This window comes from Erithacus rubecula (genome assembly GCF_903797595.1).
Source record: "Erithacus rubecula genome assembly, chromosome: 17".
NCBI lineage: Eukaryota > Metazoa > Chordata > Aves > Passeriformes > Muscicapidae > Erithacus > Erithacus rubecula.
In genome coordinates this window covers 5,635,854-5,659,864 of record NC_136669.1, presented here as the reverse complement: position 1 = coordinate 5,659,864, position 24,011 = coordinate 5,635,854, and the positions used below count along the sequence as shown (strand labels likewise).

The 24,011-nt window shown below is 50.4% G+C and overlaps 1 protein-coding gene across 9 annotated transcripts in view; it reads left to right on the top strand.

Annotated features, from left to right (window-relative positions):
• TNRC18 (trinucleotide repeat containing 18) overlaps positions 1 to 24,011 on the top strand; it is a 57,334-nt gene that overhangs the window by 18,061 nt on the left and 15,262 nt on the right. For 2 of the 9 annotated variants that reach the window (XM_079320347.1, XM_079320345.1), the window contains exons 3-16: positions 1,013 to 1,138; positions 1,510 to 3,312; positions 6,367 to 6,469; positions 6,852 to 7,057; positions 7,254 to 7,400; positions 7,883 to 8,067; positions 8,812 to 9,235; positions 9,715 to 10,662; positions 11,315 to 11,487; positions 12,177 to 12,313; positions 12,786 to 12,914; positions 14,685 to 14,859; positions 15,889 to 16,249; positions 18,907 to 19,188. In XM_079320347.1, coding sequence (XP_079176473.1) covers positions 1,013 to 1,138; positions 1,510 to 3,312; positions 6,367 to 6,469; positions 6,852 to 7,057; positions 7,254 to 7,400; positions 7,883 to 8,067; positions 8,812 to 9,235; positions 9,715 to 10,662; positions 11,315 to 11,487; positions 12,177 to 12,313; positions 12,786 to 12,914; positions 14,685 to 14,859; positions 15,889 to 16,249; positions 18,907 to 19,188 — 5,199 coding nt within the window. Of the gene's footprint in view, positions 1 to 1,012; positions 1,139 to 1,509; positions 3,313 to 6,366; positions 6,470 to 6,851; positions 7,058 to 7,253; positions 7,401 to 7,882; positions 8,068 to 8,811; positions 9,236 to 9,714; positions 10,663 to 11,311; positions 11,488 to 12,176; positions 12,314 to 12,785; positions 12,915 to 14,684; positions 14,860 to 15,885; positions 16,250 to 18,906; positions 19,189 to 24,011 lie in introns of all 9 variants that reach the window. The other 7 variants (XM_079320346.1, XM_079320342.1, XM_079320343.1 and 4 more) reach the window with 5 other exon arrangements.

The window sequence follows — 24,011 nt, the reverse complement described above, 5'->3', positions numbered from 1 at the left end:
GAGCCACTTGGATGCTGGACTTCTGACAAACTTGTTGCCTGGTTGCTTTCAGTGGGATTGTTGCATTTGGGGAAGATGGTTGCTAATGTGGGCTGAGGGGAAGGGAAGAGGGTTGCAGAGGGCTTGACTGGCTCCTTCAGATTCTTCTGATGGATTTAACTCAGTTTTGAAATGATGGCATGGACTGGGATGCTGGTTCTGGTGGACGGTTGGGTTTGTAGTGTTGCATGGGTGTCGTTTGGTGGCAGTGTTGGAGAGGAATTGCTGCCTGTAGCCAACAGTGTGTGTTACTACTATGGTGATTGTATTCACTGAGGAAATGCTGATGAGGATGATTTGCATGAGGGTGTTGCTTGAAGACTTAGTGTCCAGGACATCCAGACCACTGGCAGCAGGGTTGTGAGGATATTCTGCTTTTGTATCAGCTCGTGGATGGTTGTCACACTTTCTCCTATGTTTTGCCTTCCTCTGGGATAAGATGCTGAGTTTGGATAGGTGAAACTGCTTTTTGTGAGCTGCTCTGGAGGATGCTCTCGTGTTTTCCCAAAACCTGTAGCCAGCCTGGGCACCTGCAGTGGGAATGAGCTGTGTTGGCAAAGCTGTGCTGGCAAGAAGGTCTTATCATGGCTCTGGAAGCACACTGGGGAGTGCCCTCACCCACAGGTCGCTGTACTTGTGATAAAACATCTTATCAGCCAGGTGGTTTGGTCACTGAGCCCTCATGCTCTGCTCAGGAAGCACCATGCTCCATTTGCTGCAGGGTTGGAGCCCCACAGAGGTGCTGGGTCAAGCTGGGGGACCCAGTGGGGGTCAGTACCTGAAGTGGGGTCCCCAGGCAGGGTCCCTGCCCTGGGCTGCGAGTGCTGTGTGTCACTGTGTGCGTCCCCGCGCCGCTCCTGGCGTGTGAGGGACCGACAGCCACAACAGTCTGTGCTCCTGCGGGGCTCGTTCCAAGGCAGCGTGCTGCTCGGGATAAAACATGTTTCCTTCTTCTGTTTCCCATTTCCTGCAGGCTTTTCCCATCTGCCTAACGGTCTCTACCCATCGTACATTCCCCTGAGCCACCTTGAACCTCCCAGTGCCGGCAGCCCGCTCCTGGCCCAGCTGGGACAGCACAGCCTCTTTGAGTCGCAGAAAGGTGAGTCTGGGACCCATTGGTTACCCCAGGGTGCTTACCCTGTCCTTTGAGCTTGTTTGGCTGCTGGAGTATTGGGGGTGAAGAGCAGGAACTGCCTTGGATCATCAGCCAGAAATGTTTCCTGGGCTGAGCAATGCCAAGGTTTTGGATGTGGCCGTACTGTGGGAATGCTGGCCAGGTCCTTCCTTGAGGGGTGAGTGTGCATCAGAGACAGGGCTGTCTTGCATCCCACATGGAGGAACCTGCTTGGTCTCCTTTGCTCTGGGCATTTTTGTTTAAGACATCCTTGAAATCCCTTCTTTCCTGGTTTGCCACCCCTTGCCTGTCTCTGTTGGAAGGCTGTGATAATTTTGGTTGCTTTTACTCTGCAGATGGATTCTACCTGTCCAGCCACGCAGGCCAGTCCGCTTTGCACCCGCAGCCTCCCCTCTCAAGGACCGTGGGCAGCCACACGTCGAGCACTTTGCTCCGGGAAAAGGACCTTGGGCAGCTGCACAAGAGCTCGAAAGAAGGCCTGAAAGAGCCCGGTGGGAAGGAGCGAGCATGTCGCAGCGATCTGTCCCTGCCCTTCGCCAAGAAGGAGAGCAAGACGAAGGAGGAGCCCCGACCCCGCAGTGTGGTTGACCTCACGCAGGACACCAAGCCCGACAGCGACCGGAAAGTGAGCGTGGTGGAGAAGGCGGCGAAGGTCGGCGAGCGTCTCTCGCCGTTCCTGGCCGAGCACATGCCAAATCGGGGCGCAGGCAGCGGGGAACCCAAGTCCAAGAACCCGCTGCAGAGCTCCTCCCTCAGCAACTGCAATGGCGGCGGGGACCCCCTGCTGAAGGTGCTGGGTGCCGAGCAGGACCGCTGTGCCAAGGATCCCGCTCGGCACGATGAGAACATGAGGCCTTCTGCGCACGCCCACGCGGAGCGGCTGAAGCGGGGGGAGCCCCTCGTGCCCTCTGTGGGCGCTTTGCACATCTCCTGTAGCTGTCCATCCCCACACCCCTCGCAGACGGGGAAGATGACGCCGGCCACAACATTCCCTCCGCAGCCCGTCCATTCCAGCATGTACACCATCTTCCCGCCGGCCAAGGAGCTGGGGAGGGAGCACAAAGTAATCGCCCCCACCTTCGTGCCTTCGGTCGAAGCCTACGACGAGAGGAGCGGGCCCATCCAAATTGCCTCCCAGGCCCGTGACAACAAGGGGAAGGACAAGGACCTCGGCAAGGTGGGGGTGCTGCAGTCGCCCACGGAGCGGTGCCTTGCAGATGCCTCCCGCACACTCTTGTCCCAGGACTTTTCTTGTCACAGTGATGCCAAAAGGATGGAGGTTCTGAGAGAGAAGGGTTCGGTGATCAGGACGAACTCCATGGCGCTGAAGAGACAGGTCACTTCAGAGCCCTTCCTCAACCGGCCGGGGCTGGGCTCTCCAGAGAGCAGGGAGTTCCTGGCCTCCAAGGATTTGCTGAAGCCGAGTCCGGAGGCAGAGCATCGCCCCTGCGAGCGGGACCGCTTCCAGCGCTCCAGCTCCAAAGAAGCAGCAAAGGTCTATGGCACTTTGGACTCTTCCCGGCAGCACCTGGACCACGGTCAGCTGAAACCGCCCGAGCAGAAGTGGAAGCCCTTTGAGATGGGCAACTTTGCCACCACGCAGATGGCGGTGCTGGCCGCTCAGCACAACCACGTCAGCCGGGTGGAGGAGGAAGCCAAGAAGGTGTACCTGGACCCCAGCGGATTGCCGCGCTCCTCGGTGGTGGGCTCGCGGGGCGACGTGCTGCACCCCGCCTCGCACGGCGAGGGCTCCGCCATGCAGAGCCTCATCAAGTACAGCGGCAGCTTTGCCAAGGAGACGGCGTCCCGGCAGAGCTGCGGCAAGAAGAGCCCCTTTGGGGGTTTGGGCAACGTGAAGTTGGACTCCGCACAGCTGGGAGCATCCAAGGTGCAGCAGCTGCTGCTGCAGCAGCCTGCGAAGCAGCTAAAGAGGGACCCCGAGAGACCCGAGAGTGCCAAATCCTTCGGCCGTGAGAGCATCGGCTCCCAGGGCGAGGTGGAGGTGAGGCACTTGCCTGTTGGCATTGCTGTGGCTGTGGCCAGGCAGAAGGACAACAGCAGCAGCAGCAGCAGCAGCAGCAAACTGGGGCCCAGCTTGGCAGACCGGGATCGCTCGCTGTCTCTCAGCAGCATCAAAGGTGGGTTCCCTAGGGATCCTCAGGGCTTCCCTGGTGGATCTGTTCCCTGGGAAGAGCAGCCATCCAGTGCAGGCTGTGTGCTATGAACTGAGTTTGGCATCTTTGGCTTCGTTTGCCTCCCTTGCCAGCCAAGGACATGTTGCAAACCACAGTGGGAAGCAAGACCCCCTGTGCAAGAGGTAGACAGTCCCCTGTCCCTGCTTCCATCCCCTCTAGCCACCTCTGGGAACAATCCTGCTCCATGAGTTTCATCCATTAGCAAAGGGAGTGACAGAAACCTCTCGAACCACCTTTGTGCTGGTGTTGTAATCTCATGCTTTTGATTTAAGCCATGGTGCTGGCAGGAGGGGGATGGTACCAGAGTGATTTTGGTTCTCTGCTTGGCTTGTATAGCAAGATAACCCCCCGGGGCTGCCGGGCACAGGGCTCTGCTGTGCCAAGGAGCGATGCCAAAGCGAGCGGCTGGCGAGCAACAGTCCGCTTTCCATTTTTAGCCCTTGCCTCTCCCATTTTTCTGCCTTTGCCCCCCTCTCCCAAACTTCAGTGGCAAGAAGCAGTTTCCCTCAGGCAGCAGCCCCTCTCCTCATTCCCATCCCTCCCCAGGGCTGGGCAGGAGTCGGCCGAGGAGCTCGTGGGCAGCACAGGGAGCTGTTTGTTCAGCCGTTCAATCGTCCCAGACGCTCCCAGCTTGCATTAAATGTAATTTACTGAGCCGAACTAAAAGGCTGAAAACAAGGGTTGAATTCTGGCAGGCCTCTGGGCTCGTTGCTAAGTGATGCAGTTGGCTTTCAGACAGAAAACAAGACTGCTTTTCTCCTCCTCTCGCCCCCCAAATGCTGCCCCCCCTTTGTGTGCCAGGAGATATTCGTCTAATAACATTAGCTTGCTTGCGCTGAGTGGACGGTGCTTGAATGTTTAGACCTTTTAAGAAGGAGAAAGCAGGCTTTAGTTGGCTAATCTGTAGTATTTGGCAAGTAAAATGCAAGTATTTAGTACAGGGCATTGGTTGTCAAGGGAACGGACCTAAGCCTTTCCTCCATGCATAACTGATTGAATTTTTCTATGCAGTCCGTGCGTCATGTTCATATATATAGACAGAATGATCATTCACTGTCTGGACAATCATGGTTCTGTCCAGAAAAGGGACTGTCCTGTTGGTGGGATGGAGGCTGGGCGGGAATTAGAGATCCTTCAGTGTTTGTGTTTGGGTGGGGGGGTGGAAAAAAGATGATGAATTCGTCTAGAAATAATGGAGCACAAGGGGTGTGGATGGGAGAAGGAGGAGCGATGATAAAATAACAAAATAACACAATTCTAATGAAAGACTGGGAGTGGGGGTCTACTCACCTTGTGCCAAGGAAGGAAGGGAGGCTGTGAGCTCTCCAAGGAATTGCTCCATATTGCTGGCACCAAAGAGACAGCTGGGTGTTGTCTGGGGGAAAGAAATGGAAAAAGGGGCTCCAAAGGGGAAAAAATTGCGCTAGGGTGTGGAAGGGGAATGCTGGCAGAGAGGCGGTGGAAGATGTTTGGGCTCCAGAGGGATTTGTGAGCCCCTGTGCTGTGGAGGTTGGAAAGTAAAAGTGAGCAATGGGGGCTGTGTGGGGCATCATTCAGTGAGTCCAGGAGGGGCTGGTTGGGCTGCACGTGGTGTCCTGTCAGGCTGTGAGGGAGATGTGGTGACCCTGGAAAGTCCTTCGGGAGGGAGAGCTCTGTGCCAGGTTTTAAAGCATCTTTGTTTTCTGCCTGGAGCCCATGGAAGGAGCCTTGGGGGAAGGAGCTGGGAGAGATGTTGTCTTGTTCCTGGATTCTTTCTGACAGTAAAAGCTGAGGGAATTGGACACTTGACAGCAAAAAACCCATGGGCTGTCCAGGTTTGTGGAAATACACACAAGAGCTCTCCTTGAAAAGACTGCCTGTCAGCAGAATAGACTTGATGTTCCAAGATGTTTTACCATGTGCCAAACCATATCCAGACAGGAGAGTGAGGACCCTGGGAAGGGCTGTTGGGTGCAGTCCTGTGAGGCTGAGTGCTCTCTGCAAGCAGGGCTGGGATTTAGAAGTAGATTGTATCACCAAAGCATAGTGCTGAGAGCAGCAACAGGGAGATGTGTGAAAAATGAGTATGCAAGAAAGAAGCTAGGCAAAAGAACTAGGAAGAAGCAACTTTAAAATCAGGCAGCTGGAGTGAAGACCTTGGGCAAAGGGAAGAGTGACTGTAATACCTGATCCTGGGAGGGCCAAGTGAGGCTGTGCTGCTCTCTCCTGCAAAGCTGCCTCCTAACCTCTTACAGATGCAGCTGCTGACATGCCAGGCAAGAGCTGTGCTGATTGTGGACAAGTGGTTCCTCCAACCAAACATCCAGCCCTGCTTTTTGGATTCCTGCCCTTGTCTGCCATATGTGTCCTGCCTCACCAGGGATAGCCCTTTCTTGTTACATGTCTCTGGGGGGATGCAGATTCCTGCTGATGGTTGAATTGCAGAGAGGAGCATTCTGGTTTTGTGAGGGCCTGTGTTGTTGGTTCTGCCTGTTGCAGGACAGGAATTCAGAGCATACTCAGTGCTCCCAGACTGATTTACGAGATCAGAAAGTGCTTCAGAAAGTGCAGAGATAAAATTCTTCCCCTCTCTGAGACGTACTAAGCAGGACTACATGGTTTGATGGAGGATTTAGCTGCATCTTGGCTCTTGCTGGGATGGGAGATCTGCCCCTGTCCTTCAGCACAGTGGCTCCTTTGATCCTGTTGCTCCCAGGCTGGTGGCTGTGCTGTCCTGGGAGGCCAACCTGGCGTGACAAGTAGTCCCTTAATGTCTTGGAGACATGAACCTCAGAACATAGGCACTTGGGTGCTACCAGGAGAATATTGCTTTAGTGAGAATATCTTGATCACACAGAGAGCCTTGCCTGGTCTTTCACGATTTGTACCTGTAACATCCTTGGGGACACTGGTGCTTGAGTATACTGGCTGTCAGGCACTCTGCTGCATTCCCAGAGGAGAGGGGACAGCTTTCTGCAGGCCATTTGTCCTGTCTGATGGTGCTGGGTTGTGTCTTAGGGCACGGACGCTCCGAAGATGACTGTGGGGACGAGAGGAGCCGCCACCGGGACAGCCACCTCCTGGCAGGGCGCTTGGAGCGGGATCAGGAGAAGCTGCTCAGGTGAGCCTGGCAGGGAGGTGAGGCCTTTTGTCATAGTGTCACAAGCTGAGCTCAGGGACACCCAGTCCAGAGAGGAGACAGCATTGCATCCATCCTGGTGTAGGTGCTGGCACCAAATTTGCTGGTGTGGGGAGGGATGCCGAGTGGGGTACACGGGGCTATTGGCAGATCCTAAGTCCCCAGCAGAGCAATCCTAATAGACAGCTGCAAATCCATGGCTGCTCCAAAGGGCTGGAGAGATGGAATGTTTTATTCTAGACCTGCCACCTCCATCACTGCCCTTGGTTTGCAAACACTTGTTCTGCAGGCTGGTCCATACTCCTGGGTCCTCCATCACTTGGAGCCTCTCTCACTCTCTCTCTCTTGTCTCCTCCATCCCCAGAGAAAGCAAGGAGCTGGCAGATTTTGCCCGAATCCACCCGTCCAGCTGCGCCACGAACGGTTTGAACTCCAACCTGATGGTGACGGGAGGCCCAGCGCTGGCGGGCTCCGGGCGCTGGTCTGCAGACCCCGCCTCGCACCTGGCTGCCCACCCCTGGCTCCCCAGGACAGGCAGCCCCTCCATGTGGCTGGCTGGCCATCCCTATGGTGAGTGCCCTGTGGGGGAGTGTCCAGAGGGTGTTCACACCAATGAAATCCAGGGAAAAATGTTGCTGCAGCCCCATGAGGCTGTTTGATGAGCTCAGGGAAAAGGGAAGGAGGCATTTCAAGCAGCAAATGACTTCTCAGTGTATAGGAACTGTCTGCATTCCCTGAGTTGTGACTTTGGTGTTTTTTCTTCCAGGACTTGGTCACCCTTCCCTGCACCAGGGCATGACTCCAGGTTTCCCCCCTGCCATGGGGGGAGCTCTCCCTTCTGCCTACCAGTTTGCCAGAGACCCACAGTCTGGGCAGCTTGTTGTGATCCCCAGCGAGCACTTGCCACACTTTGGTAAGGATGTGAGCTTCTCCCTGAGGATCATTCTTTGACAGCTGTGGGGAAAACAGACTTTGGAGAAGGCCAGAGAAGAGCTTGCAGGCACAGCTGTAGGGTGGGTGTGAGCAGGCCTCTCGTTAGGTGTGTTTTGGAAATGGAAACATGATCTTTAGCAGTGGCTCTTCATCCCCTTCAGGACCCTGCAGAGTTTGAGTCTCGGTTAGGAGAATCTATTCATAGGCTCAGGCATGGACAGTCAAACCAAGGGCTGGAGAGCAAAGTTAAATGGCCCTAGGGCCCAGGGGTGGTGTGATTGGGACTGAAGAGGGGAACACAGCACACTTTCCCCTCTGGTTTCTGGTTGCATTTCTGCACAGCCCAGTGTTTGACATTCCCTACACTCTGGGACTGTAGAGACCATTGCCCTGAGTGATCCTGAGTCCTTTATCCATCCTTACCCTGCTGCCTCCCTGACTGCATCTCTGCTCATCCCACAGCAGAGCTGATGGACCGGGCACCCCCCCTGTGGCCTGCCATGTACCCCCCGAGCAGGAGCTCCCTCCAGCACGCTCACCAGCTCCAGCTGCTCTCCCATCAGCAGCTGCTGAGGCAGCACGAGCTCTACATCCTGCAGCAGCAAGCAGCCCATGCCATGGAGCTGCAGAGGAGTGCCCAGCTCGTGGTATGTTTTCAAGAACTTCTTGCTTGGCCCTGAAATGAGCCTGAAGTTGGAGTGTCTGGGGAGAAAATGCAGCTGTGCCTGTGTGGCAAGTGTGTCTCAAGGATGTGGATGCATTGAGTGATCATGCCCTGGTCTCTGGGATATGAAGCATTTGGTGTATCCTGCAGTTAGAGTGGGTTTTAGAGAGGTTTGGTGCAGAGCCATTGAGCAGTGCTGTCTGAAGAGCTCCCCAGCAGCAACAGTGCAACCTACATTGCTTCCCATGGGATGGATGTCTCTGTATAGTTGAGTGGTTTCATCCCTGGTCACCTCCAAACAAACCTCCTGAGCAGCTCAGAGAAGCAGCTGCAGGATTTGCAGCAGTCACCCTGGCTCCTGGAGAGAGCTCCCATTCATTAAGAGGTTTTGGAAGTCATGAACTTTCATTTGGGTATTTCACACTCATTCATTTTTATAGTAGTGCTCTGGTTTTCAGCCTTCATTTTACATGTGGGCTTGCTAGGCTGGAGGCTTGGAAATAGAAATGGTTTGGATGCAAATGAAAGCTGAGACATCCTTCTCATGATTCCTGGAGCTGGGAGTTTGTAACAAAGCTGTTGTAGATCAGTGTCACCCTACATCAGATTGATCTTCAAATGGTCTTGCACTGGGGGATGTGTTTTATTCCACTGCGTCTTTGATAAGACCATGTTTGGTCAGTGCCACTCTCCAGATATGCTGAGTTTCGCTCTGTTCTTGTCACAGGAGAGATTGAAGGCAAACGAGCAGCGTGTGGAAATGGAAGAGAAGGTGACAAAACGGAGCCTGGACAGTGCCAAATCAGGCCTTTCCTCCTCTGCCCCGGGACTGGTGCACCGAAAACCACCTGTGCTGTCTCCCAGCACCTCCACGTCCTACAGCAAGGCTGTGAGTCCACCTCCCCTCTCTCCCAGGGCCTCACCCGTGTCTGTGCTCAAAGCTGAGGTGATCCAAAAGATGGAGGAGCCACCACCGCAGCCAGCCTACTCCTACCCCGCCACCCCCAGCTCCCACCCCTCCAGCCCACCCCCTGCCTCTCCACCCCCTGCCCCTGCCATCCCTCCAAAGGAAGAGGCGCCCGAGACCGTGGAGAAGAAAGACCTGGAGCTGGAAAAAGAGGCTGCTGGTCCCTATCAGGCCTTGTTCCCAGGTAAGAGAGCCCTGCTTTGGCAGAGTCCCGTTGTGTTTGTGCCTGCCTCCCTTTTTCTCCTCGACTCTTTCCTGCTTCTGTCCCTTCCCCTAGGGAAAGTCACGTAGCTCCTCTAAAAGCAGGGGAGAGGGAAGGAGCAGGGCTGGTGTGATGGACTGGGATTGATGCCTGGGTGCCTGGGGCTGTAGGCTCACTTCTTCCCCTGGCCTGAGCCTGGGTTGGTTCTTCCTGAGCTGGAGTCCCAGTGGGGGAGGATGCAGGAGGCAGATCTCTCTCCAGTTGCATGAAAGTGCTGGAAAAGGGCAGAAGGGACCTCTGGGGTACTCCTGTGTCAGGAGAGACCCAAAGCAGCTATTGCTTGAGAACAGGAAGAGAAGAGATATGACGGAAGCAAAGGGAACCAGCTCTGTGCCTTAGTGAGAGAGGAGGTGCTTTGAGACCCAGCCATTACACAGTCTGTCCCTTCTGATATCTTGCAGAGATCCCCCCTGGATACCCATTCCAGTCCCTGCCTCCCTCCTTTGGAAGACACTACCCCTACCTCCTCCAGCCCCCCGCAGCGTCTGATGCGGATGGCCTGGCTCCTGACGTCCCGCTGCCTGCCGAGGGCTCTGAGCACATGGACCTTTCCTCAGAGGTCAAACCCATCCACCTGTCTCCGTCCAAAATCCTAGAGCCCATCCAAGCAGAAGCAGAAGAGGAATCCTTGGAAGAGAGGGTGAAATCAGAGGTGCAGATGGAGGAAAGCCAAGAAAGCATCTGTGAGCAGGACATGGGGACTCTGAACATCAGCACCTCTGCAGCCGTCCCAGTGCAGAACGTGGACAATTGCAATCTCCTGTTGCACCAAGGTGAAGCCCTGGGTGCTATGGAGCAGGACCAGGAAGACCTCCAGAGCTGCCCAGCTCCTTACCAGGTTGTGGCCTGCCCTGCAGAAGCAGAGGCTGAGGCAGAGGGTGGGAGTGGAGCAGAAGCCTGCTCCATGCACATGGACTATGACGGTTTGCTCGTGCATGCGGAGAGCGAGCCACCCGAGATGGACTTGACGCCCCAGCGGGAGGAGGCCTCTGTAGCCATGGATCTGCAGAGTGCTGATGTGCCCCGGGCCAGGGAGTTCCCCAGCCTGCCTCCTGAGGAGGGGGAGCAGGGGCCTGAGATCCCTTCCTACACAGAAGAGGCAATCACTTGCCAAATCCCAGATCTGGACATCAAGCCGGGTGACCCGCTGGCTGGGATGAATGCTTTGGTGGCTGCTACAGAAATGCCTCAGGCTTGTTCCTTGTTGACTACCACCACTATTACTCCACCCCAGATGAAGGTGGAGGTGTTAACTGACCAGACCCTGGAGCACTCCTTCCTGCAAGGGATCACTTTGCTGAGTGAAATTGCAGAGATGGAGCTGGAGAAACGGAAGCAAGAAATGCAAGGTAAGTTGTGAGTGAGGAATCTGGTCAACTTCAGACCATGCTGGGTCTCCCAGCTTATGGTCCCTGTGCTCTCCACGTGGGTAGAGAAGTGGAGTCACAGGTGGGATCTCTTGCAGCCTCAGCCAGGCAGCGAGGGGAGCATTGCTCTGAGTTGCAGGAGTGGCTGGTACTTCAGATGGGGCTGGAGCAGGGTTTTTGTTGCAGCAGGCTGAGCTACGTGTGGCTTTTGTACTGCTCTCCCTTCCAAAGGCCCTCGCCATGTCTAGACAGTTTGTGGTATGTGTAGCGGAAATGGAGCCCCAGTTGCTGAGAGCTGCCAGGGTAACACCCTTCTGGCAGGCACTGAGTCCACAGTCTGTTGGGGTTTGGCACCAGAGGCCCCAGTAGCTCCAGATGATGCTTTCCAAGAGCTTGGCAGGTCCTGAAAAGAATCTCACCTTCCAGTAACTTCCTGAGGTGAGAAGTGATGGGAACTGCCAGTTACACCATGGCTGAGTACAACAGGAGGTCTCAAGTGGGGGCTGAGGGTGGCTGGGGGGCTCCTTGAGCAGCCATAGTGGGGAAAGGGCCATCAGCCTCTCCTCGTGCCTGTTGGAGGAGCAGTCTTGGAATATGATCTTCTAGAGCTTTTTTTTTCTGTCCTTCCCAACAGGCCCAGAGAGTTTCCCTGTGCGGCCAACGCTGGAGAGTTTGCTGGCTGCCAGCACCCACATGCTCATGGAAGTACTTTCCACCCCCTTCATGGAAAGTCTGAAAACCATCCGGCTGCCTCGAGAGCTGAATCCCAACAAAAAGTACAGCTGGATGCAGAAGAAAGATGAACCAGTAAGTAGCTCTTAGTGTGGCTGAGCCTGGAAAGCCCCAGTGCATCCACTCACAGAACTCACTGTCCCAGCCCCAGTCTGGGGGCTCATGCTGCCCCTCTGCATTCAGCAGAATGAGCTGAGTTCCCTCATGTCACATTCCTGGCTGCACAGGAGTCAGTGGGCTGCAGTTTAGGTTCTTCCCTTGTTTGTTACTCAAGGTTCAGCAGGACCCTCATCAGCCCTGGAAGTGGTGTTTCAGTGTGAAGCCAGAAGAACCTGTGTATTACTGTTTTGGCCAGAGGATAAATAAAAATAGTGAGGGTTTTTCCTTGTTTATTTTTAATTTACTGACTCTCCCTGTGGAAGAGACTGATAAATTATTTTGTACAGAGCAAGTAAGTATTCCAAGATAGGCTGTATCACGATCTCTCTTTCTTTCTAAATAAGATAAAAGCATTTTATCGTGCAGGTTCTCTTCCAGGGTGACAGTCCTTCAGAGCTGATGCCATCCTGTGCATAAACCACAGAACATCTTTGCTTTGCTGGTTTCTTGGGTCCCACTCTGGGGCTGTGCTAGTTGGCAAGGATTCTCTTCTCCCCTCTCACCACGAAGGGTTTTCTGCCAGGCTGCACACCTTGCCCATTGCCAGGGCACCCACTGAGCATCCCCTGGCCGTGTGCTGAGCCTCTCTTGCCTCCCCACCCCAGATGTACTCCATCAAGTCTGCCATTGAGAACATGGATGCCATGGAGCTGGACTACAGGATGCGGCTGGCGGAGCTGCAGCGGCGCTACAAGGAGAAGCAGCGCGAGCTGGTGAAGCTGCAGCGCCGCAGGGACTCCGAGTAAGTCACAGCTGATCACCCAACTCTTGGTTTTTTCCAGCTGGGCACTTTCAGCCCAGGAGAGGAAACTGCCCTCCGTCCCTCCCTGCCTCCTCTCCTCTCTTCTCCTCCTGGTACATCCCGCCAGAGCTTTGCACAGCACACTCCTAGGCTATGTGACACGACAACCTGGTGACTGGTGACTGCAGCTGGGAGACTGTGGTAGAGACAACCTTGGCTTCAGCAGCTCAGTTTAGCAGTTTGGTGGCAGGCGAAGGTTCTGGGTTGGCTCCCTTTCTTGCTTGCTTTCTTTTAATTCTTTTCCCTTTTTCTTCTTTTTGAATTTATTTTATTTTTTTCCCTGTTTGTTTTGCTTTTTGGTTGCAAAATTTGCTTTTGCTTTTTTTTTCCCTTTTCTTTTTTTTTTCTTTATTTTTCTTTTTTTTTTTTTTTGTTGCCTTGGTTAACAGTGAAGCGTGTGGTTTTTTTAAAGGGAAAAGCATGACGAGAAAAGTAGAAGCTTGGCGAGAAGAGGCCCTGGAAGGCCCAGGAAGAGGAAACTTGGATCAAGCGCTCTGTCACCCATTAAGGAGAGAGGGAAGAGTGACAGCAAGAGTGGAAAGTAAGGCTGGAATTTGGGGAAGATGGGAACATGGCAGGGTCTCTGCGCCAGGGTCTGACTTGGGGAGAGATCTCGGATGCAGCGGGGGCTGGCTGTGTTGGCAGGCTGGCCTTGAGGTGGGAATGCAGTGCCAGTCCTCCCTCCCTGCAGGCAGAGCACGTGTCTGGTGTTGGGTGCAGGTAGGACAGGTGGAGTTGAGTGAGGTGATATGGCTGGCAGAGAGCTGTACGTGAGGTTTGGAGTTGGGGAATGTGTCCTCTTGTGCTTTCAGGAGAGCAGATGGTGCAATCAGGTGCTGCAGAGCCAGTTGTAGGGATGTTGGTGTCAAAACCAGGAAGGACAGGGCTATTCCAGGTTATCTACTTTGTAGGACCTTTCTGCTGTGTTTCTTCTGTCTTTCTCCCTGTTTCCTGAATCAGTGGGAGTTGGTTTTGCCTGACATTTCTCTTTCAAGCATCTGAATTATTGTCTGCTCTGCTTTTTTCTCTTTTACAAGTCCAGCTGCTCTTGTTTGCATCTCACCACTGTTGGCCATCTACCCTACCACAGATGGCATCTCCAATGGGAAGGCATTTCCAAGCTGCCTCCCTGCAATCTCCATATTTTTGCAAATATCCTTTTCAAGACTGCAAATCAGATTCAGGTGCCCAGCTCCCACTGACCAACGCTTCTTCAAATCTGTCCTTTTGGTGGCTCCGTGTTTTGCTCTTCGTGTTTGGGTGGCTGGCCAGGCTGGAGGCATCCAGAGGAGTTGTGCATGTGTGGGGGTGTGATGGTGCTGTGTGTGCATGTCCCTGGATCACAGAGATGCTGGAGCAGGCTGCTCTGGAGATGGAGGTGCACCCTCAGCCAGTGTCCAGAGCCTGAGGTGTTAGTTCAGCTGTCTGTGCAGGTCAGCAGAGAGGATAGAGGGAGGAGAAATGCTGAAAGCTGAGGAGGCTGCCCTGTGTCAGTGGCTTTGTGGTGGTGGTCTGACCAGCAGGTTTAGTGTGAAGGAGGCAGCACATAAGAGCTTGAAATGGAAGCTTGGTAGGAATCTTGAGGTGCTGACTGATCATCCAACAGGTAGTTACTGGAGATGGCTGGGGAGCCGGGAAAGATGTGCTTATAGTCTCACCTACTTTATATTTTATTTTATTTTCTTATTTATTTACCCTCTCCTTTCCCCCCAAATCCCAAAACAAGTCCAATGATGTAGATCACAAATGCCTTTCACATGGGGCCCAACTTGGAGTCAGCTTGGAGTGAGCCAGTCCTTGCAGTGCCTTTGTCCCTCCCTGTCACCCCATGTGGCATTCCCTGCCACCTCCTGCTCACACCAGAGCAACCAGAGCAAGCTGGGCAGCAAGGCACCTCGCTGGGCCTCAGGAGTCTCTCTCTGCACCTACAGAGTCCATGGAAGTAGAAGTGGGAACAGACCTTAAGGGCCAGCTCAGCTGTCAGTCCTTCCTGTTGCTGCTCTGTACCAAATCAGGCACTTTTTGGTGGCTGTTATCAAGACACCAAGCACTTCCTTTTGAAGAACACCTTGCAGGTCTCTGATTTCAGGCACCCTCAACTGTCCTGGTGGCCAGGAGTGTGCACGAAGGGCTCCTTGGCTCTGCAGTTTGGTGGAAAACCTTGTCCAAACTGCTGTCACTTCACAGTAGACTTGGCTCCCACTGAGGATCCCCACTGTCTTAGGAGGCATTTAACCTCACTTTCGAGCTTGCTGGGGATCACAGGGAGGAAAGCCCCCCCACCTTGACCCATCCTGTGCTTGGCTTGCAGACTGAGCAAGTCCTTGTTGCTCTCTGAAGACTCTGAGACTGGTGAGGGCATGAAGAAGAGGCACAAAGGGGCCCTCCCGGAGGAGGACGAGGATGTGGAGAGCAGCAGTGGCAAGATGAAAGGGAAGAACCCAAGCTGGGATGAGCATGATGCAGCTCCCAGCTTCTCAAACGAGGTCAGTGCCCTAGTGGGGAGCATGGAGCCACGGGCCAGAAGCCCATCTCTTTCCTGCTTTGCTGGTGTTGGCTTGGACTCCTGATTTTCCAGTGTCTGCTTTCAGTTCACATGGGTTTAGATGCTCCTGAGGAGAGGATTGTGTGCAGTGGAGGGGCTAATGTTGGCTTACAGAGGTTGAACCTCTTTGGAGGGCAGCAGAGCCAAGTGCCTTGGAGCCAGCCAGAGCTTTCAGTGCTGCACTGAATCCAGAGCAGGGCTTGTCTCACCCCTTTGCCCATTGAGAGAGCACAGGGGAATGGATTTCCTCAAGCAAGGGAGGAATAGGAGCACAACCTTGCTGTTTCAAATGCAGGTTTTTCTTCTGCTGCTGTTGAGGCAATGAGATATTTACTGGAGCTTTAAGCTGCTGATGGAATCCAAAATGTATGCAGTAGTGAGTTAGAGCTACTGTTATCTAGCTGTAGCACATGTAAAATATATTTGCTTTTTTTAAGAAGCAAGAAAATACTGAAAGGGTTGTAACAGCTCTGGCTGTAGTGTAGATGATGCTCATTCTGAGAAGTATTTGGGTTTTTTTGGCATCCCAGCCTCTGGAGCTGGTCGATTATGTGAAAATCCGTATTTATTTGGCTGGGTCTTGGGTAAAGAAGATTTTTAATCCTTGTGATTTAGAGAAAAGCTTGTAAAACCAACCCAAACATACCCTAAAAACCAGGTGCTGTGGATAAAAAAGACCTCCAAAGTATGTTGTTCTGTGAACATATTTCTTTTGGAAGAACACTGAGGTTTTCTAAGTTAATCTTGCAATTTTGTAGTGCTCAGTAAGAGTAAAAATGTACTGTTTGCTTACATCTTCCTCTCATTCTTCCCTAGAATCATGGTGGGTTATGGCAACTGGGGCTAAGACTATCACCTTGAGGCTTTATTAACTACATGCATGAGACAATGTGGAGGGCTAGTAAAATCCCTCAGGTCTGCCATGATATCTGCTCTATGTTCACCTTGTCTCTTCCTTTCACCTCAGCAGTTAAAGCTCAAAAAGAAGAAGGTGCCATCAGATCAGGAGCAGCTGGCCAGCAAGCTTGACAAAGCCCTGTCTCTCACCAAACAAGACAAGCTCAAATCCCCCTTCAAGTTTGCTGACAGCTCTGGGGGAAAGCTCAAAACCAGTGGAGGTGGCAGCAGGTACCTCCCAGCCCACGAGGCTTTGCCAAGCAAGGAGGAAAAGAGCCTGGCCAAGAACCTGGGCCTGTCACTGAAAACCTCCAAGGAAGGTAAAAACAAAGTGACTGCCAAAATGAAGAAGATGGAGGTGGGGTTAAAAGTCAAAAATCAGCTCAAGGTTTCCCATTCACCAGCAATATCTGAAGTTAGCAGCTACTCCTATAGTAAGTAACCTCTTTTTTATCTCTTCTGTTTGTAGGAGGGGTTGTGGTAGGAACTTCTGGCCTGTTGAAAGAGGTCTTGCAAATGGGTCTGGTTTTTCTTATGAATGAAAGGTGACCTCCCAGTGACTGCTGCTGCATCTCTGGGGTCAGCATGGGCTGTCTGCCCATCTTGCTGTCCAAGGGGAAGCCAAGATGTGTTTCTTCCTGATCTGTGTTGTATTCATCATCAGTTGAAGTTGCAAGTTCTTGCTTTTGGTGGGAGTAGATGCTCCCCTTCTAGCTGTTAGATGAGCAGGTGGAGCCTCTTCTCTAGGAGGTGGTTGGATTTGGAAGTCCTTGTTGAGTTCAGTGGGCTTGGCTTTAAAATTATGCCATGGAATCTGTTGGAAAGAAAAAGCCTGCCAGTGACACTGATGTTCCTGAGCATCCTCCTGCCCTTTAGTGTCATGGCTTGCTTCCTGGATGGCTGTGCTGAGCCTTCCCATCTGTCTCATCAGAGTTTGTCCCCACCCCACATCACTGTGGTTATTGTTACTTCTGAACCAGAGTGTGCTCTAGGTGAAGGTTCCAGCTACTGACCCCTGTTACAGAAGGAAAAATCTGAATTGCTGACAGTGTTGGGAAAACAGTAGAACCAAACATAGGAGGGTCTTTAACAGTTCAGGCAGACATTGGGGCAGAGTTTATGGTCTGAGACCATTGTGTAATGGTCTCAGCTCACTTGCACACACATCTTTCCCTTTGCTTGCAGCTATTTAAAGCCATGTTAAAACCTTTATAGGGTGTTTGTGTGCATAACAAATACATCTCTTGGTGCAACACTAGTTCAGAAATTTCACTAATGGGGAAGATGAGCTAGTGACTCTCCAATGGAACAAATATTTGGCATGAAATTAGCCATTTATATGGCAAAATAGGAGTCATTGTGTCCACTGGACTTGAACACAGCCTTTGGCTTATTGTGCTGCACACACTAGCCAGCATTTCTGTTCTTGAGTGTGCTTTACTCCCAAGAAAAGACATGTGTCTCCTAAGCTGTAGGCTCTGGAGCTAATGGGAAGACACAGGATGAGCTGTTGCTGGAGCTAAATGGCAGAGGGAGCTTTTACAGTGCCCTCAGTCTTGGCACTGTGGTTTCATGAACAAAAACTCCCTCCCAGACCTAGGAGAGCTTCTATCTGACCACTGTCCAGTGAGTCTCCTGGAGTAGGAATGTTCCCCTTTGTCACTCAGGTCTCAGCTCAGGATTGCTGTGACTGAGGAAACAGCTCAGCTTTGGTTTTGCAGCTGTGTGCAGGTTCAAGGGAAGGGCCTCATCCTGTCATTTGGTCACTCAGGCATGGTGAATTTGGGGAGGCAGGTCGAGCATATGGCAGCACCTCCCATGACTGGTGGGCTGCTCATGTGGAGAAGGAGAAGTGGGACAGGTGCCAAGTCCTTCTGCCTCCTGACATCAGGATTTTCTGCTTTGAGTCCTGAAAACTTTGGGCATAAATCCAGTTGGTGAACTGAGCATCTTACTCCCACAAATTTTAAGAAAAGTCAAGTGCCCAAAATAATTTGCGTATTTGGGCTTTGAGCCTCCTAAGCTTGCCATTCCTCTTGTCTTTGCTCCACAACCCAGTGCAGTGGAGTTGGGGAGTGATGCCCCAATGTCTGTAATGTTGAGGAGCTGAGGGCATGTCCATAAAGAGGGAGGTGACAATTTACACCCCCTTCTATTGCATCCAGGGGTACCATATGCTTGTTCTCCCTCTCATCAGATGCCAGAGGAGATGGCTGGATAACTTCTCATGCCCACAAGGCTTAGCAGCTTTGTAAAACCATGGTTCACAGAGCAAGGGGTGGCTTGATTCTGCTCCTTTGTATGCCATGGAGCATCTGGGGCAGTGTGTTTGGAGGCAGAAATTTGGAGTCAGACACCCTGCCTTCTTGGCAGCTCCAACCACACTTGTTGAAAAACAGAACTGGTTCATGTAGAAAAGGAGATTCAGGTCAAGAGTGTTGAATATCACCATGGCCAAGACAAATTCAGGTTGATGGTCCAGTTGTTGACAGTGCTGTGCCTTCAGTGGACATTTTGTGTGTTGCATTTTAAGGCTATAAGAGCGATGGAAAGGATAATGCAACATAGCTCCTCTTGTAGTGAGAAGTAAGAGAGAAGAGAGCTTTATTACAGAAACACTACACATATATAAAGGGTAGTTCGTGCAAAACAAAATAGAAAAGACTCATTGGTCAAAGAAGGCAATACCTCCTCAAAAACATGCTTTAAGCAAAACATCACGTCTCTCACACACCCTGCAGGTGCATAATCATTGTTATAATTCCTTGACCTTATAAAGGCCTGAGGAAGGCAAGGCCTCAAGGCTCTTTTTCCCTTGGTTCCCAGCAGTATCCACCAACAGAAATGTTCATTTTTCTGCTGCCAAGCTAAAAACACTCCTTGGATCTTAAGGGCGGACAATGAGGTGGAGAGTGTCCATTTGTGATGGAACGAGGGAAATGTGAATTTCTGTGTCTGTTGAATGCAAAGCTTATTCTGAAGCAGGGGTGGAGAGCGATATCACCAAACCCCCCAAAACTCCTCAAACTCCCCCCAAAATCCCCAAACCCCGCTCAGCCATGTAACGCTCTTCCCACCGCTCTGACCGCAGATACGGACTCGGAGGAGGAGGAGGAGGGATCCCTGAGGGACGAGTGGCCGGCGCAGCCCCCGGCCAAGGCGTGGCCGCCCGGCCTGTACGGCTCTGTGGGCAGGAAGGGTGGCCGGGCGGCCGGCGGCCCCGGGGCGGCCCCGCGCAGCGCGCTGGTGGCCGGGCGGCCGCTGAGGCCCAAGGCGGCGGCGGCGGGGCGGAAGCAGCCATTCTGCCTGCTGCTGAGGGAAGCCGAGGCGGGATCTTCCTTCAGCGACTCCTCGGAGGACTCGTTCGATCAAGGTTATTAATCTATAGCAAACGCAGCCCGAAGGCGGCCGGTGGCGGCCGTGTGGGAGCGGGCGGGTGAGGGGCTGGCGGGTCGGGGTCAGCCATTTTGATGGTCGGAGCCAGGGCGGCCATCTTTGTCCTTGGCAGCGTAGGCTGCTTTATCCCCCCCCACGGTTATTTTTTTATCCTTTTTGTATCTGTATCGTTGTGATATTTTTACTGGCTGGCTCTTTTAGAGCTTTTATATTGACTGGGTTTTAGTGTCCACCTCTCCCCTGCTTTCCTGTTCCCTTCCTCCCTTCAGTTTTAACCTCACTTCCTTCCTTGCTGCCACCACCACCATTATATTATTATTATTGCTATTTTTATTATTATTATTTTAATTATTTTGTTTTGGCATGCGCCTTGTCAAAGTTTGAAAGGAGCTTTTTTAATTACTTTCCTTTTATCTTCCTTTTCCCTTTTTTTTCCCCCCTCCTTTTTTTCTTTTCCCCCACTTGTTCCTTACCCCCATTTCTTTTTCCTTACTTTTTCCCATTATTCCCACCCCTTTTTTTTTTATTTTTTTTAATTTTTTTTTTATTACCGGGGTACTGTTGTGTGGCCGTGTGACTTGATGTTTGTACTGCAATTTGGTTTACCAAGCTTTATTAAACATACCGAGTTCGTTTTTAACTAAACCTGTGTACCTTGTCTCTCTTGCTGTGTCTCTTATCAGGCGATTAGGTTGCCGCTTCACTCCATCCTGCTCTGCATCCCCCTCCTGCTCCCACTCCCCATCAGTAGAACTGGAATTAACCTAGTCTGGGGTACTCTCTATTATTCAAATATCCCTGCTGCCTTTGTCCAGATAAAGCCTGGGCTTCCCCCTTTCCCTCCAACCCCTTTAAGTTAATTTTTTTTTATTTTTTGTTCACCCATTTTTTGTTTTATCTTTCTCAGTTTGTTTCCTGGTAGACTCTCTCCAGGCAGGCACATAAAACATGGAGGTACTGACTCCTTGTTGCTGCTGCAGGAGGGTGCAGGGTGGATTTAACAGAAGTTTTTCTTTTTAATTTTTTTAAAATGTAAACACCAAGATTTTCTGTCTTTTTGGGTGGTAGTGTTTTTTTTCAGATGTCCAGATGTAAGCCACAGTGCTCAAGGATGTGGCAATTACTGCATTAAATTTGACTCTGCAGTTTCCCTCCCTCACCCTCACCCCAATTTTTTTCTTGCAGCTTTTTTTTTGTCAGCCTGTCATTAGTACTTCAGTGGGAAAAGAGATTACTTGAGACTTTTCCTCCAGAGACACAAGGGGTTTCTGTTTTAGAGCGCACTCATTAAATAATAATCATGGGGAAAGGTCATTTTAATGAGCCCTCAGCTCCTGAAAGAAAGTAGCTTGGCTGGGCTGAATGCAAAGCAAGAGCATCCCCAGTTGTTATCTAAGTTACATGGCAGAGCTGGATGTAGCCCAGCAAAAACCTTTTAGTGCTTTACACTGCTCAGGGCTGTTAATTGAAAAACAGGGCTGCATAGTTTGGCTTTTTTTTTTTTGTTTTGTTTTTTTCTTTTTTTTTTTCCCTGAGTTTTTTGATGTTAATTTCCTTTGTGCACCTGTTTGGTTTTTCTTCCCTCCAAACCCAACCTCCAAAGAAAGATAATTAAAGATTTAAGAAAAAAAAAAAGAAAAAAATTATCAAACACAGGAGAAAAGATACAGCATATTGATTTGGTTTGATGTGACTCTGGGCTGGACCTACCAATGCATTTCAAAGAAAACCCAAAAGAGAAATACATGTGTCAAAAATATAAAAAAACAAAAGAAAAATTGTTCTTTAGAGAACCCAAACAGTTATGGGGAAGTGGATTTTATGTAAGGCTGAGATTGCCTCATTTCCATGAAGAGTCTGTGTTAACTTCCATTCTTCCCTCCCTTGTTCCTTCCTGCATCTTTTCTTTGTTTTGCTGCTGTTGGAAATTTTGAGGATATCAATCCCTTTTGGGTGCCAAGTTCTTGAGGGGGGTTTTGGGTTTGCTTTTTGGTTTTACTCCAGGTAAGCAGAGAGGTAACTTGTCCCTTTGTCTATTTTTTCAAGTAACCTATCTGCTTTACTAGAAAAAATAAATTAAAAATCCCAGTTTTATGGGATAAAATCTGGGGAGGGAAGGGGGTATGGGAGGAGGTTGGGGAATCTGGAACAAATGGGGAAATGCATTATAAATCCCACTGAGGTGTCATTTGATGGTGGGGAAACCAAAGATGCAAAACCCCCTGGGGTGGGAGGTGGGCAGGGAGAGGGAGGCGGGAAGGGATTAATTGTTACAATTCGGGGTCTTTTTTTAAAAATTTTTTTTTGTTGTTCTTTTTTGTCAGAAGCATTTCTTGAAGGGATATTTGGGTAATAGGGTTTCTAATGGCTTTCCCTGAATACTAAACCGATTAATAACCTCAGCTTTTCTAGAAGTGCTCGCTTTCTCCTTGCAGCTGCTTGACCAACCCTTTCACCCCTGCCCCTATCCATGATGCTTTGAATGTCTGTGTCGGTCTCTTGCATTTGCTCTCACGCTGCACTAAAGAAGCAAAGTGGTTGGCTGGTTGTAGGGCAGACACTTCTCAGCGAGGGTCACTAGCCATGAACCTGAACCTTGACCATTGTTATGTAGGTAGGCAAAATAACTTTTCTTTATGTCATCTGTCAGCCTCAGACGTTTCGATGTTGCCTCCATGAATAATGACACGTAGCTCTTTGCATTCTCTTGGTTATTTGAATTTTGAAAATGATTGCTGTCCGCTTCCAACTTCCCTCTGTCCACCAAGAGTCTCACGTGGAAGGTTTGTAAGTGTGTTTGTGTGTTTGAGGACTCCAGAAATGCTTTGCTGTTTGCAGAACTACTTTGGGAGTAGCCCAGCCAGGGCAAGGATTTGCAGATGAGTCCAGGATGCAAACCATAATGGTTTCTGGGTCATGCTGCAGAAATGTCCCCATGTCAGGGATATTGCCTGGCCCTGGCCCTGCAATATCTGTCAAAGGTGGGATTAGCTGCAAAAACCCTGTTTTCTGTCATCTGGTTTGTCTTAGATGAGGGGGGAACACATTGCTTTCTTACTGACCAAACATCACATTGCCATTCTGATAAGAGGCAAAGCTTGTGTTTTTTAATCCAGTCACCTTGGAGAAGAAACTGCTAATGTGGGTTAAAACCCACCAGGATAGGTAATTCCTTGAGCTTTCTGAAACCTAAGACCCATAACTCCTCCTCATCCACACTCTGTTTTTCTTAAGAATTTAGTACCTTCTTCTCTGCTCTCATTTTCTTGACTTGGAGGTTGATTTTGCCCCAATTAAAAAAATTAAGCAATGAGGGGTAACCAGTTCCCTACACATTCCCATGTGGTAGTTGTAATATTTTTTAATTTTTTATAAGCACTTCTGGAGTCAACAGCACAGCACATGGAGGGGAAAAATCTTCCAATGATGAGAACTGGCTTATTTGGAAAAAAAAAAAAAAAAGGTACAGTCTTAAATTGGACACTCAAAAATAAGTAACCTCCAGAATTTGGACAGATTGCAGAAATCAAATGTTAATGACCCAGTAGCTGTCTAAAGTCTGCCTGTACTTAGCCTGCTTTGTATGCTGTAGACCTGCTTGGTGTTATGAGAATATCATGCTATTTATTTTTACAATGTGAAATGACTGTTTTAAGTGTGTGTTTTTATTCCTTCCCTTCCCCAGCCTTTCCTCTTCACACCCCCCTCAACCTGTCTTGTTACATACATCAGTCTCTAAAAACCAAATTGCTTAACCAATTTCTGTTCATCATTAACAAATTTTCATTTACTGCTCTCCTATAGTAAAACACCATGGCAGCTTAGCTGTTAAAAGCAATGAGAAAACTTGCTATTCTTAACTGGGTTTGGGTTTTAATTCAGTGCAGGTAAAAATTAAAATAATCTTTGGCTCCAGTTTATCTGGCATCAGTAGCATTTAAATATGAATGCATTGTTTGTTTTGGCTGTGGAGTTGTATGTGCACGTGTGGTTGTGTGTGTGGGTAGATACACACATATACATGCTCTTAAAAATGTCAATTAGAAAAGACATTTTTAACTTGGAGCATTTTTTTCCCTTACCCTCTCTCAGTGTTAACAGAATTGCCATTGAAGGAAAAAATGATTAAAAAAAATGTTTTTTCTCTGTTGCTAGCTAAAAATCACCTTCTCAGGACAAAAAAAAAAAAAAAAAAAAAAAAAAAATTGAGGCTTCAATTGTGTAAAAGCATCTGTGCATAGTTAATTTTAAACCCACACATAGTTTGGGTACAGTAGGAGTAAAACTTCTGCTTCCCATTAAATCCAGGCACCAGTCTCTCCAAGGAGCTGTGCAGATGGACAGAGAGCACCAGCAGCGTACTTGCCACCATGGCCAGAAATTTGGGGACTTACTTTAGAAGCATGTGGGCTTGCAGCAGAGCCCCAAATGTCTTCCTTTTGCTTCATTTGTTACTTTTTGTCCCTTGGAAAATCAGCAAGAAGAAGAGCAGGGATTGTGTTGTGCATGTGGAGTGAGGTTAGCAAGATCCATCCTTGCCATGAGAGGTGGAGGAGGATAGATCTGTGCTGTGAATGTGTTAAAATGGGGTTATTTTCAGGCTGGAAATTGTATCTCCTGCAGATAAAAATATAAGTGTTGTGGTAAAAATGCTGACAGGGGACTGTCTTCAGTTGTCTTTCTGTAGTGTGACACTGTGTATGAGCAGAAGGTTGCAATAACCACCAGGCACCTCATTGTACTTTGTATTTTCTGTAGCCTGAGGAGCAGCCACTGCCATCCTGGCTTTTAAATCTGTTT